We start from the raw sequence: 15502 nt of genomic DNA, 5'->3' as shown, positions 1-15502 counted from the left end.
CCTTTTTCCAGGTTAATCTGGCCTCGGGGTCCTTTTTTTCCCAAAAAAAAGGAAATTTTTTTTTTTTTTTTTTTTTTTTTTTTGCATTTGGAATTAAATTAATAAATTAGGAAATCCTGGCTGCAAAATAAATTTCAGCATGCTTTAGCTGAAAATAAAATAACAAAAATAAAATAACACCTAAGAGAAAGACCACTTTTTCAAATATTACAATCTTTTTGACTTTGTGCACTTTTGACACATTTTCAGCTGATGAGCAACTAACTCAAACCGAAAACAGGAGCCAGATTCGCAGGTTTGATGTTTATCAGTTTCCATGACGGCATCATACGAATCTCTATATGTTTATCTGGGCCACTCGGAGGTCAGCTGTTTAATCTCTGCAGGCCATCTGTTATGCACAGTATGGCAGGCTGTTAATGATATAGCTCAGCCATTGGGACCCTCCTTTTGCAGCTGCATTTTCAAATTAATTTCAATTTCTACACTCGAATGATAATGCCAGTTTCATTAACTACTGTGTAAAGGTGATGTCTGCTTTTTAATTAAGATATGCACTTCACTTTCAAGGCCATTTTTATGACTTACTTTATTATTTTTAGAAAAAGTTTAGTTGCGTAAAGCAGTGGCTCACATTAATAGCCTAAATGTTATCTCAAAGAGCTATCCTTTAAATCTTAAATCAAATTATAACAACAGATCGTAAGTCATGCTAACAAAATGGAGTGGTATCTCACAATAACTGCAAAGATTTTTATTTTTATGGAAGTTTACATACAAAGCAGGAAGCTGTGACTGACTAGACAGGTAAAAACAAAATTATTTATATTTATTTAAAATGGCTCATGAAATTGACCTAGCAAGTAAAGAACTGTGCACTGTTGTTAATTATTTGACAAAACATTTGATCCCTCACTATACAAGATACTGCTCCATCTGTTTTTGATTAATCTTTATATCTTTGACATTATAAACATGATCTTTTTAACACGAAAGCTCCATTACAACTTGCTTCAAATCCAAAGAAAACTTTAGAGTAACCAACATCTAAACAGGAAACAGATTGTTTCTTATCATATTCAAGACATTTAAAAAGTGAGTTGTGGATATTATGCGAAAATGCTTTTTTTAAATTAATATTTTATTGATTATCTTTGGAAAAACAGGGATGTTAAATATATATATATATTTTTAATTTTGTCCTAAGTCACCAAATCATGTTTCAAATCACTTTAAGTCTGTGCTATTTGACAGATCTACTAGTATTGAAGCATCCGGCAGAACTTTGTTCCTAACGTCCCTTTTCTGAGACTGCACAAATCTCTCTCTCTCTCTCTTTTTTTAAATTAAATCAACTCAATGGAAGTTGAGAGCAGAAGTTGAACAGCAGACAGTAACACCTGGCTGAGTGGAAACACAGCAGACTGCTCTGTGACCACTTACATATGGACACAGCCTGGACCACATAGCACACCGTGCTGCATGACAGCAGTGTGTAGCAGGTTTAATCCATTTAACGATGGCTAAAGAGCAGCAGGGAGCAGATGGGTCTTACTCAGCTTCACGTCATTCTCAAAGCCAGTGTATTGTTGGAACCCTAACTGGAGTCTGGCCTGTAAACCTATTTCGCCACCAACCCCTGTCCCATTTCCCATGGGTAGAACTGTGGCTAAACTTATTTGTCCGTGTGCTCAAACACAAGCTTGGGTTTGCTATATATTTCTGAATTTTAGTGTCTCTGCAAATTATTGTCAGTTGTCAGAATTATGCTACATTATGACAGCATTGAACTTGAATCAGGTCTCATTACTTTTGTCCACAACCTACAAAAAAATCATAAAAAACATAAGCAAATCAAGTCAAAAACATAAATAATTAAGCATTTTGAATTCAGACCAGATCAAATGTCACAAAAACAAAAATTAATTAATCCCTTCATCCATTATCTGTGTCAGCTCAATATTATGGACTAGTTTCTATTGATATGTTATTAGTGATCATGTGTCAAAGGTGCAGTCTGATGTTTGGTATTCTTGTTGCCAAGATTTGCAGACTTGAACTCAAATTAATAAATCATGCGGAAAAAAAAGTTGCATGATTTATTAATGTTTATCCACAAAGCTTAACATTGTCCTCGATGTTACACTTTAGTCAATGGTTGTAGTTATATCTGATGTTTAACATTCAGTGTTATCGTGGTTGTTTAATGCCATCCAGGATTTCTTACTTTATCTCCAATGTTTAGCTTAATATCCAGGATATTTAACATTGTCCCCGATTTTCCTTTTTATTTAATCAAGGGTAATGCTTAACCTTATGCTTAACATTATCGATGATTATTGACATTATGGATGGACAGACAGAATGGATGGAGGGAGGGAACCAGGATGGAAGAATGAAGGGAACCAGGAATGGATGGATGGAGTTCATCTGGGTCAGAAAGCAGCTCAGGAGGGTAGAGTTAAATCCTCATTTTCTTTTCTCAGATCTGCCCAGCAGGAGAAGCTCACTGCGTCTCCTCTCTTCCGGTGTCCATCGGCTCAGGTGAGGCCGTTTTCAGGCTGCTTGACCTCAAATCTCCCCCACCAATGTCGCCTCAGATGAGCGAGTCGTAGCGACACACGAACCGCCAACTCGTTCGCCTCACTACTGACGGTACCGGAGTCCGATTCCATCAAGCTGCCGTAACACCTGATGAAACTCTCCCTGCTCAGACACAAATAAAAAGGAGAAACAGGGAATCAGAGATGAATTATTTTCATCAACATTTATGTTGTTGTGATGGAAAATAAAAACCCAAACTGAGAAGAAAGAAGCTGCTGAGTGGAGGACCGAAAGAAAAAAGAAGTCCTAAATAAAATATCCTAAATAATAATAATAATTTTGAAGTTTTTATATATATATATATATATATATATATATATATATATATTTGGCTCTTTGTGGGGATTTTCTGTTTGTCTGCTGCTTCCCTCATCATCCACTAGATGGTGCCAAGAGGCTGCACGTACCTGTAGGACGTGCCTGCTGTCTGGTTTCAGCGCACCTGGGATCTATCATCTCATCATCATATAGGAGAACATGAGGAGCGGCTGCCAGCACTTCGACGCCTGAGTGTTTTGCCAGTTATGGTACTCTGCGCCCCTCTGAGTCAGCTCTTTGAAGTTTCTATGACATTATTTCAAGTAATAGTTCCCTGTTGCTTCTCTTTCAGGTGTTTCCTTGTGCCGCCTTGGATTTTACCCACTGGTTGCCTGAGTCCATAATCGCCTTTGCTGAAGATTCGTTGACAGTTCCTGGATTCACAGCTGGCAGTTGGATCACACCTTTCATCTCCTCACAAGAACTTACCTGTCCGCCCTCCACCACAAGCCTCTCCCATCAACCTCCAAAGAACTCGCTGTCTGGTTCACACATTGGAACCTGGATCATCTCAAAGACCGCTGCAAAGAGACCACAACCCCAGAGACCACATTACTCTCCCTCCCACCCCCTAGCGGAAACTCATCATCACACCAAGAAATACCATTCCAGTTCTTCATAATTCAACTTGTCCAACTTGCATTCAACTAACCATCTCTCTCCCACTGCCTTCAGACTTCTGGCGACCATGGCTTCCCATCCACAGGACAAGAACCGCAAATTCTCACATTTCATCATTGTCAAAATAAACTTTATTGATCTGATTTCCTGTTCTCCTGATTGCGTTCTGGATGTGGGTTAAAAAATGTGAACCCAGGATTTCTTGACATTCTTTACTGTGGGAAACTTTTACTGAAAATATAAAAGTGACAACTTGTTGTGGTGGCAACCCCTCAGTCTGCAGGTGAAAGTCTAACTCTCCGGCTCTCGGCTTTCAAAACATTCTAATTATACACACAGCAGCTGCTGCTGCCTGCCACATGGTTGACTCTGCGCGTATTTCTTCCATGTATGTGTGTGTGATGCCCTTTATGTGTAGAAGGCTGGAAATGTTCTGAGATAACGATCTGTGGAAAATATTCAATTTAGATTAGCTCAAGACTCCCACAACATTTTAAACAACCAGTTCATATTTTCATATTTCGAAAAGTATTCACACTGCAGTCACAAACTTCAGTGAATCTTTGAAGCTTTATTGATAGTTCACAATGACGTAATTCATACTTGTGAAGTGTAATTAAAATTAAACTTTTCAAATTTAATTTAAATAAACAGCATCATGAAGACCAAGGAACTAAAACTGAGGAGGATTCTCAGTTTAAAGTGCACAGAAAAGAAAAGAAAATATCGCTAAGCTGGTGGGGTCACGATTGTAATGAAAAGTGGTTTTAAAATGTGTTACCATCCTGGGATAAATAAAATGCACACCGTTATTTTCAAAACATCTTTTGTAAAAAAAAAAAAAAAAAAAAAAAAAAAAAATTCTACCTTTTGGTTTATCACAAACAAGTAAATAAAATGTGACTTATTTAGCTTTTTTTAAGGTACAATCACAATTTTCTGTACATTACACCGTTGAATAAACATAGTTATGTAAAATCAATTTAAAAGGATTGTTGTTAAAAAAACATCCTCAGTTCTCAAACTCAACAAGATTGACTGAGAGTGTTGCTGAAAAGACTGTCACCTTCAGCTTTCAGCCTCGTATGTGACTCAACCAGCAGGCCCTGATCACAAGGCCTCAGGAACCTCCCAGAGACATGTGGTTGTAAAGGTTCTGAGATAGTGTCTATTTCAAGCTTTAAAAGTAAGAACCGAGTTTTGTTCACTGAAGTCGATAGGGAACTATTGTAGGTGGGTGTGAAGTATTGTGATGTGTGAAAACTGCTAGTGAACACCAAGCAGGTAGTGGATGTTTTGCAGGCAGATAAATAATGATTTGCTGGGGACATTCCTGAGGCTTTTGACAATAATTCAGTCTGAAAGAAATTAAAACATTAGTACCAACTCTCAGTTTTCACTGTGAGACAATTTCCATTTCTGACTTTGAGACGATATCACTCAATTTGTTGCTGTTCTTAAGTGACAAAAAAACAAATTAACCACAGACAGGAAATGAATATCCAAACAAAAAAATATATGTCAAAATAGATTTTCAGAGAGATCTTCATAACAATGGCAAGAAACCCCAACACTTTATTCCTTGCTTGAAAGATCATAAAATTGATTTAATTGGAGTTTGAATTAAACTGAAGCTTTGAATTAGTTGGGGTTCAAAGGTCATAGAGTCCTACTGAATCAGAAATTCACTCTGCATTTCAGACTGCTTCATGAGTGAGATCCTTCCTGTGGGACCACATAACAAAGTACTTGAGTGGAGGGCATGCACAGTGTAATTATGTATATCAACATGGATAATTAGTGTCAATGTTAAGCTTCCCTAAACTCTTAATTCTGTCATCTGCTTTGAATGAAGGAACAGTTTGCTTCACTTGTGAGCAACAAGAAGATAAATGGCTAATCTTCCTCCTCAGTAGCTTTCATATACAATGCCTTTACTGAGATTTACCACCTGTAAATAATCTATTTTTGTGACATATATGCTTGCATTTAGAGACCATATTTTTACATCCAAGTGAGACTAGAAGCTACTGAGCCAGATTATAGCTCCCCTACAAAAGAATCAGAAGGTTTTAAATAGAGGCACTCATTGCATAACACCAAAAATAGCCTACCAAGAAGGATCAAGTACAACAACAGCCTCATTTACTTGGAGTGTGTGAGGAGTAAATAAGAGGGACATCGCCCGAATGTTTACTCATTCACTGTTTTCAAGAAATGTTCATCACTTAGTGTGTGGTCTTGTTTTTAGTCCATTTACCTTTTAAAAAAAGTTGCATAACATTACCAAAAATACAAAGGGAGCACCTTAAATTTAGCAAAACAAGCTAACTCTAACTGGGACAATAATGTATCTTCATAACTAAGTTTGAGTTAGACATTTAATTTGAAAAAATGCTCGCAAACAAATATAAAAATATTGCAACTTTTAAACTAGTTATCTCTGTTTCACTTTCAAGGTCTAGCCAGCAATCCTAGGTATTCACTATTGGTACTATGATCCTTTCAATAAGTGGACTGTGATGCCTCAAACACTTCCCCGACATTTGAATGAAGCTATGGTGAAATGATTCAGCTTAATATTTTGCAAGGCATCCTACTGATTTATTTGATAAAAATGGGAGTGAGGCCTTGAAAACACTCTTTTCTTTCCACTTCAATGTGAGACTATGAGTCTGGTTGAGCAGTAAGACGCAACATGACTTAATTTCTTTCTTTGACTTGATGTCCAGAATTCCACATTTGAATTGCTTTCATATTCCTGCATCAGACCCATACTAACAACACCTCTACTGTTGCCTGTAACGAATAGTGCATCAATTTAAGTTTCCAATGCTCAACCAAAAGGTTAAGCAAAATATTTTTTTTTTTACCCCCCACTCATTTATTGAGAGTGTTTATCAGTAAAACTGTCAAGCTGACTTTGGAATTTCTTATCACCTCTTCAGGCTATATGTGGGTTTGTTGTCTGGGTTTCAAAACATCACATGAGGAGCTAATGAAAACCAAAAGTGGGGTAATATCAAGCCAGAACATATCAGCCAAATACTTTTCACCGCTGTGGATCCAAGACAGTTTTGACTGTCAGAAAACTTAAGCAAGAGTTTCTTTACTTGATATGATAAAATGCACAGTTATTTTTAGCCTTTAGGATGTGGTTTTTCACCACTGTGGGTGGGCAGTCACGTTAACCTCAACTCACTGTGATTAATGGAAACCTTAATGTGTTATTCTTTTAAAAGTATGTTACATGTAATGAATGCCTTCTGACTAAATGTGAACGCAGGGCTTTGCAAAAGCATTCAAAACCCATTACATTTTTCCCCTCATTTTGCCATGCTACAAGTTTCTATTTTTGTTAAAATTTTATCTGACATGGCAACACAAAGTAGCACATAACTGTATAGTGAAAAGAACAACATGCAAGCTTTTTCAGTATTTTCTGAAAAGAAAATGCTGAGAACTGTGGAGTGTATTTGTTTTGTTAAATTAAAACCAGTCAAACCAATAGTCTCCAGAAGAGTCCAACTCTTCCAAGTCTTTGCTATAAACCTAAGCTGTCAGGCTGGGCAAGGAGAACAGAAATACGGAGGGTCAGGAAAGCTGGTTAGCTTTGATGAGAAGATGAATAGAGCTAAATACAGGGCAATCCCAGAGAATAACCTGTTTAAGGCTGCAAGAGACTAATGACTGTTGCAGAGGTATGACTTTCCACAGGATGGCCTCAGTTAGCTACAGTTACAGTGGTATGGTCTAGATCAAAGCAAAGTTATGTGATAGAATGGCCAAGTTAAAGTACAGACCTAAACCCAACTGAGAATAGGTAGTAAAACCTTGTTCACTGTCACTCTTCAGCTACCAAGGATGAGATGCTCTGCAGAAGAATGGACAAAGACTAGAGATTTTGGACCTGAAAATCCAACACAGACCCACCCTAAAAAACATGCAACTAATCTTGACTAATACAAAGTTGACCCACTATTAGTGGGTACTAATAGTTTCCTTTGTGTTGGTCACAGTAAATCTAAAAAAAAAAACACTTATGTTTGTATTTGTAGTGTGACAAAATGTAAAAAAAAACAAAACAACAACAACAACTTCTAAGGGTGCGTAGAGCATTGCAAGTCATCATTCATAAAACCTTTTGGGAGAGAGCAAATCCGTCTTCTGATTTACTGTGATAACTTTGCAATGAGCTAAAATTCTTCAGTCAAAGTAATGCTCTCACTGTTGATTCTCTAAAATGAAACAAAGTTCAAATTGTCACTGTCCTATAGAGGAGTGTTATTCCATTAACGGAGGATCAGTGAGTTTACTTGTCCAGTCTGTCTGGAAGCTCAAACGACTATCTAATTTTAGATCTCTAAGGGAGAGGGGAAACAAGTCAATGTGCAAAACATAAACTGAAAAGAGAGCTCTACTTTTCAAAGAAAAAACAAAAAAAACGTCATGTTATAACGGATGCATCGCAAACTGAATAGCAGGGAGTGAACAGAAGAGATAGGAAGCAGTGAGAAAGACCAGTTGCTTTTAAAAAGGAAAGAGATGAAGGGGAAGAATAACAGCGGGAACCACACTCCTCGTCTCTCTTTCTAAGAGCATTAACTCTGGAGTATTCTGGTGGTGACAGGAGTGTCAGGGTCAGATGGCTGCTCAGCCTGATTAGACCAGCTCACAGCAGATTCTCAGCCCAGCATACACGCTGTACTCCTGCAGGAGAAGAGAGCCACAAACGGGCACACACAGCACGATGCAGTGACTACAGAGCTGGCCAGAAAGGGCAGCAAGAAAGGGAGGAGGTTAATGTTCTAGTGGGTCACAGTTAGCTACAGGTGGTTGTAGAATTACTTCACCCCCCTTGCTTCTGGATGTCTCTCTTGTTCGTTGTGGAAAACTACTAAAAACGAGGTGACTGAAAGCCAGAATAACTGAACAAAATCTGTGTTTGGAGGGGACACTGAGGACCTAAGTGGTAAGAGTAAACTCCTACAAATGTTGTTGCTGCTGTTTACATGTTGCCTGATGTGGTCAAATAACCAGAAGTAAAAAAATAATAATAAAAAAACACTCTAAAAGTTTGCTGTGGAGGTCTCAAATGAAATTAATTGAATATGTTGGTGCTTGCAGTGATTGCAATCAAAGAAGTTTGACAAATTCTCCAGAAGCAGCACGGAGGAGGAACACCAGAGTGCACAGCTCAGTGCCAGTTGTTGGCACCAAAAATTTGATGCGTCACATAATCAGTCACCGGTATAGATTGATCTATAAATACAGCTGTAGGTATTTAGTGCAGGTTTACTATAACGGGGAGTCAGCTGATTGTAATGTCAGCACACTAACCTTTTTGCGGCTGCTGTTGCTTCAGGACTTTGTTTTATTTGACTTTTTGCCTCCGTTTTGGGTTTTGCTGTTGAGCAGTCAGATAAGGTAAGACAGAAGCTCTCGACTTACTCTACCAGAGCACTTCTGCAGGCGTTAAACTGAAAATGAGCAAAGGTAAATGAGTCGTTAGAATTTATCTCGTGTGTGCGGTGTGCTGCCATCACAGCAGGCCTGTTAAGATTACCATTTTCATTTAGCTTTAAATCAGAGCAACATCATGGACTCATAATGTTCATAACAAATATTCCTGATGGGGTTCCTTTGTTTTTCTTCTACACAAATGGCACAACAGCATAACTGCAAATTGGCTTTGCTGCTTTAAATGGACCTGAGTGAAAGCAAAAAGGGAATCTCTATCCTGATTATAAACAACGCCGGATAAATGACTAATTATAGACTGTCAACAGGCTCCTGGTAGAGTGAGTCTGTGTGTTGGGTGTTAGAGATGACCGCACCTTACCTCTGGGCTTTCGCTGATTGTTTTTCTAAGGATTTTCCGAAGAGAACAGAAGGTCACTTGTTGACTGGAATGAAAATGAAATGGATGGTTTTGAGTTAAGTTTTTTATTTTAATTTTAAAGAATTATTTATATATATATAAAAATACTAAGACATTTACAACAGACACAAATCCTGCTTGGACATAGCAGCAGGGAAAATGTAAATTTTCTTGTTGTTTGATAACAATAACAGAAACAAACACAACTGTGTCGAACAAACTGTTCATGACCAGAAAGATGGTAATAATAAAAAGAGCCAGTTGCTTCGTCAGAATGGCGTCAGTCATACGTTTTCAGCGAAATGTGTCATAATCTGCTGTGTCAAATGCTTCCAAATCATCATCAACATATTATTAATCAAAAATTGAAAAACAGTTATAGCAGAACATGCACCAACACATGCATAATCAGAAAAATACAGGAACCAAATGACATCTGAACATGCAAAAAACAGGATCAGTACATGAACACTGAAACTACAGAATGCAAAGTCCTTGTGTGGTAACACAGAACATATTGAAATGTTTCATAGCAATATTCTTAAAAATCCAGTTTCCAGAAAAACTCATCAACTTTAAAGAGTAAACTGTTTGGGTGAAAATATTACATGGTAATAAGAGATACATTTGTTTGTTAGCTTTGTACAAATTTATCTCATTAATTCCTATTTTTGTGGAGGGTGCTGTAAGGAGCTTAGAGGGCTATTTTCCCATTTGTAACTAATTAGTAATCTCCATAGCTCTAAATCGTCCATCTACAAAGCTTTTTTCTTTTTTTTTAAACCCCAAATATTTGTATTTTTGTATTTTCTGTTTCAGAACCGTCGGTTGATGGCGTTTGTGCGGCAGAGTGGGGACTACTGCCACGCTCAACACATTTAGACGGTGCCTGGGACGATGCTGCGCCATGCAGTCTTGGGGCCATGAACACTGAAAGAGCGCTATCATTTGCCTTATGAACTCACCAGCTAATGGGGTAGCAAGTGGAGATTCAGCACTGAAAGCTGAACCGAGAGAAAAGGACAGAAAGAGTGACTGAGAGAAACAAAAGAAAGCAAGCATCAGAGACAATCACAAGCATAAAAAGTAAGAGTGACAGTGCAGACTACTGGACTATAGGACACAGGCATCAGATGGCATAACAATCTGGAAAACATATCCTGAGGACTGGTGAATATACATCGGTTAAAAAAAACAGGAAGGAGGTCCATAGTCATCTGGAGATTTAAGTTAAAGACACAGCTACACACTACTACAGTTGAAGCTAAAGGTGAGTCATATTTGGTCACATGATCTGGATAAAATGTTGTGATGCACCATTGCTTGAGCTCTTTATTACAACATCTACAAGATACTGTGAAGGTGGTTCTGCAGTAGCTGCTCTGTAGTTCATGATAATGCGAGACATTTTAATGGAACAGGTAAGACTATTTTGAAAGACATTTTAAATTACTATAATTTTATGTTCGAATACATCTGATATATGTACACAACTTAACTACTGGACTCAAGATATCTGACAGCAGTCCATTGTCAGTAAATGTGTGTTTTCTGTGAATGTATTATATCACCTCTTATTTACAGATTAATTATACTATCACAGATCCTGTTTACAAATACAAATTACAAGCAATAATTTGTATTTTTTGGAATGCTATGGGGAAGCTCATGCTAGATGAAGCCGGGCAAAGTTGCAACTTTACACAAGTTAGGTCAAAATCTTAAATTCAAATGTAAATTCATGCATTGTATTGTTTTTGACCTGAGCTATCTGACATAACTAAGCAGAAACTATAGGTCCAATAAATTGCATCAACGATGATATTTTAAATCTTGACCAAAGGACGATGAGATTCTTTGTTTTAATACAAAAAAAAAATTAATTCACTTACACACAATGCAGTTCTTGTAAGTCTATTATGCTAAACTTTTGTTTTATTAATAAAGCATGAAAGAATCAGATTCATCTTGATTAATTTTATTTTCTACTCTATTTTAATCAGTGCCACTGTCAATATTTGTTTTAGGAACATCATATTTGACATAATAGCAATGACTAACTGTCTATTAGAAATATTGCAATATTTCATATTTACAGCTGACATACAGACATACAAGAAGAAAAATATTCACTAAAGAGCTGTTTGAAATTTTGAAAGACTGATTAAAAGTATGACTTTATGATACAAAGGATTTAAAACAATATATTTTAAATCCTTTGTACAGGAAAAAAGCCTCTTCATATTTGTAGTGGCTCAGATATCCTGTACACAGACACTATGCTGAAGGAAACGTTTACTTTGAGCCTTCTACTAACACATTCCTGCCACATTATGAAGGTCAGAGGTCTCCTTGCAGAGCCAAAGGTTAAACAAGCCACCATGAACCGTCCTGCTCCTGTGGAACTGTGCCACAAGAACATGAGATTCCTCATCACACACAACCCCACAGACAGCACACTCAACTCCTTCATAGAGGTGGGTGTGAACTCAGAGTGCCATACGGAAAATAATCTTGTTATTGTTCAAACCTACGTGAGTGTATGCACACAAATGATACTGAAGTCAGTTTGTCCTGCTCACAAACTATTAGTAAATCCCAGTTTTAAAGTAGTTGAGCCCTAAGAAATTTCTAGCAATTTTTTTTCTATTGTTGCTTTTATCCACATTTAAATGCTCATTTGACAATTTTTATATCCAGAAATGATAAACAGGGTAAATGTACATATGCTGCCCTCTTTCAAATAGTGATTTATTTGCTCAAAGAAAAGCTGCACAAGCTAACCTGGACCTCTGTACAAAAGTGACTACCTGTAATTAACCACATATTTAGAAAAGTTCACCAACTATGATTTTTAAGGAAAAAAAAAAAAAAAAAACTTAATTAGTACCTGTCAGACAATGTTAATCCACTCTGCCTGCTGGTGGTGGTCAGAAAGGCCAATGGCCAAAAACGTGCCACCATTAACTTGTGTAAATGTATGCATGACTGGGAATGATCAATGTCATTGTAAAGTGTCTTTGTGCCTCCAGAAAAATGCTATATAAGTAATTTCATAAAAGACATCAAACAGTACCATATCATTCTCATGCTCATCTTCCAAATATTGTTTAGTCAGTACGCTCAAGAAAACTTTCAGCATAATGATGTGCATGATGAAGTTATCATCACACAGTTTGGAAATGGGTATAAAGCCATCGCTTACTCTTTGGAGCGCCAGCATACCCTAGTGTTTACATGTTTACATGTGTTTGCCAGTAGAGAGCTGATGATTGCGGAGCGTGTGAAATGACAATTCACAGCATCTTGAACAAGTACAACATCTACAACTCTGCAGATCTTAGTTGCCTCATTTAAGTAAAATTCATGGTCAATGATGAGAAAGAGACTGACAAAAAACACCTGGTGATTACAAAAATTCTCAATACGTTTGGGAAAATATTAAAAAAATATTCACTAGGGAAATTGTGTGTCTTTACATCTGCCATGAAACTAACACAGCATTCCGGGGGGAAAAAAAAAGATCATACAAAGAGCCAAACATAATAACGGTACAATTAAATAAGCAGGCTTTTCTTACTGTTGCAAAAGCTGGACAAATTAACATAACTGATGGAACCATAAACACTGGTTTATATCTGAAAACGATGTGAAGCACACTTGCAAGTCAACCCTTAAATGACAAGGAAAAAACTGTTTTGCAGTAAAGTAGCCAAAGTCTGCACTTGTTAAAACCAAATCATTGAAATGCCCCAAAGCCCTATCATGGGACATAATTAATATCATTCTGCAGAGAACAGTCTGCCAAAATCCCCCCACAGCAATTTAAATTACTCTTCACAGTTATTGTAAAAACTTGATAACACTAATTATCAAGTTTGGGAGGCAATAACTTTTTCACACTGGACCAGGTTGGTTTGGATGTCTTGTCACTTCTCTGTTTTTTTTTTTTTATATATTTAACGTCTCATATTAATATTTGTCTAAGATCAAAAACTTGTTTTACAGCTACGTCTTTAGTTGCTTCACCACTGCTCTTTCCATGCTTTTCCTTCGCACAGGTCTTAAAAAGGTACGGAGTCACAACTGTGGTGCGTGTTTGCGACAGCACTTACGACAAAACTTCTCTTGAGAAAGATGGGATCACTGTAGTGGTACGGACTCATCTTTTTTTCATTTGACACACTCTATCTTCATTTACGCACCTAAACACAAAGATCCTGAGATTGTACTCCCTTTCAGGATTGGCCCTTTGACGACGGAGCCCCGCCCCCTAACAAGCTGGTTGATGATTGGCTGACTTTGTTGAAGAAGAAGTTTCAGGAGGATCCTGGGTGTTGTGTGGCTGTTCACTGTGTAGCTGGATTGGGAAGGTACAAGATAAAAGATGAAAGTAGCTCGACGAAAAATCAACATGAATTGACACGGTTGCAGCAGTGATTGTCTGTATATACATGCATGCAGGGCTCCTGTGCTGGTGGCTTTAGCGCTGATAGAAAGCGGGATGAAGTATGAGGATGCCATTCAGCTCATCAGGCAGTAAGTGTTAGATTATCTATAGTATTTAAAAATCAGAAATAGTTCTCACAATCTATTTAAGCTTGAATTTGAACAAATTATTACTGCTACGCTTTATATGAACTATTATCTATTGAACACCACCACCACACTCTATATAGGTTAAAATTATACAGAATATTCTTCTTCAGACCAAAATGCATTTTTAGCGTAATCAAATGATTACTCCAGCGATATTATTCTTTTAATATAACCTTCATCATAAAGAAACAGCCCTATGTACTCAGCCAGAGGAATAATATTTGTTCTGATATTAATCCAGCTTTATGTATTTTATTTTATTTTATTTTTTCAAAAATGGAGGGTGGTTGGGGGGGGGGGGGGGAAAAAAGGGTTTGGTTTTTTTTAAGGATCAAAAAAAAAAAAGTTTTTCGGGGGTTNGAAACAGGTTTGTGCTTTTTGAAGAGACTAATAAGCAAAAGATTTTCAGTGTGTTTTCATACCAGCATTGCTGACCAAATGAACGCTGCTGACATCGGTAGCAAAGGTGCAACTTCTGAAACCGACTCAGAGAGAAACGGTTGGATATCCCACATTCTGACAGTTGGATTCAAGGAGTGCTGGCTGTTTGAGTGCACAGACCAAAACTGAATTTAAAAGATGTTATTTTGTAGAGTATCTATCATTAAGATAGACATGAGATGAAGAGTGCATTCAGTGGTTTTTAAAAGATATTTCCCCAGAAGAGAGGACCAGCACACAATTCCGAGTTTCATGATGATCTGTGTTAAAACACACACACGCACGCACGCACACACATTTGATACAGAAAAAATTATTTGATCTAAGTTTTTAAAATGTACTGGTAAAGTTTAGCAGACAATTATTTAATATCTTCTGGGATTTCTTTATTGTAAAACGATCCACTGTCTCATTTGGTCAATGCAGGAAACGCAGAGGAGCCATCAACAGTAAACAGCTGACATACTTGGAGAAATATCGATCGAAACAGAGGCTTCGTTTCAAAGATCCTCACACGCACAAGAACAAGTGTTGCATCATGTGAAAAAGCACGTTCACACACAAACACGGAAAGACTACTTGCACCGCTCACGAATGTCTCAGGAATCCAGTTGTATAGGCCTTACAGTGACTACACTGCCTCGTCCTTCAAATGTTGCTGTTATTGCAAGTTTTCATTTTTCTTTTTACTGATTTCATATCTATTAATGAGTTGCTCCATTTTGCGGGTTACCGAGAATAAAAGTGGAAAAATAGGTGAAGAATATATATTATAAGTCAGGATGAAATGTTATAGGGTTTGGTAGCTGTAGACAATGCTGATAAGGACTTGGAGGAGCCTGATGACAGGTAAGGCATTAAGGCACATTGTTCATCTTTAGAGTTATTTTCTGTGTGGAGTGGAACAAATTTCATTGTATTTTTTTTTTTTTTTTGCTTTATTGCTGATGGTTGCTGCTTCACACCTAAACTTCTCTATGCAAACAAGGTGAAGAGTGCATTCAGTAGTTTGTCATTTGAATACAATCAGAGACAAAC

At 37.3% G+C, this 15502-nt stretch overlaps 1 protein-coding gene and 1 long non-coding RNA gene across 4 annotated transcripts; one reads left to right on the top strand and one right to left on the bottom strand.

Annotated features, from left to right (window-relative positions):
- Window positions 1–742: 742 nt before the first annotated feature.
- On the bottom strand, window positions 743–3223 carry LOC106960447 (uncharacterized). Its single transcript, XR_001427569.1, has 2 exons — window positions 3012–3223; window positions 743–2706 (listed from the first exon to the last, which is right to left on the bottom strand). It is a non-coding gene; the product is annotated as an uncharacterized LOC106960447 (long non-coding RNA).
- A 4932-nt stretch (window positions 3224–8155) lies between these two features.
- On the top strand, window positions 8156–15185 carry LOC106960446 (protein tyrosine phosphatase 4A3). 3 transcript variants are annotated; one of them, XM_015053559.1, is made up of 7 exons: window positions 8156–8515; window positions 10244–10694; window positions 11783–11901; window positions 13486–13578; window positions 13667–13797; window positions 13889–13963; window positions 14891–15185. In XM_015053559.1, the coding sequence occupies exons 3-7, from the start codon at window positions 11806–11808 to the stop codon at window positions 15006–15008; spliced, it is 513 nt and encodes a 170-aa protein (XP_014909045.1). In that variant the 5' UTR covers window positions 8156–8515; window positions 10244–10694; window positions 11783–11805; the 3' UTR covers window positions 15009–15185. The 3 variants fall into 3 exon arrangements, with proteins under 3 accessions (XP_014909045.1, XP_014909043.1, XP_014909044.1); XM_015053557.1 differs by having other exon boundaries at window positions 8157–8515; window positions 11764–11901; XM_015053558.1 differs by lacking the exon at window positions 8156–8515 and adding an exon at window positions 8863–8970 and having other exon boundaries at window positions 11764–11901.
- Window positions 15186–15502: the final 317 nt, after the last annotated feature.

The sequence above is a fragment of the Poecilia latipinna genome, unplaced genomic scaffold, assembly GCF_001443285.1.
Source record: "Poecilia latipinna isolate Pla-1442-1.1 unplaced genomic scaffold, P_latipinna-1.0 Scaffold1186, whole genome shotgun sequence".
NCBI lineage: Eukaryota > Metazoa > Chordata > Actinopteri > Cyprinodontiformes > Poeciliidae > Poecilia > Poecilia latipinna.
Note: the sequence above shows the minus strand (reverse complement) of the source record. Positions and strands in the feature narration are given on the sequence as shown.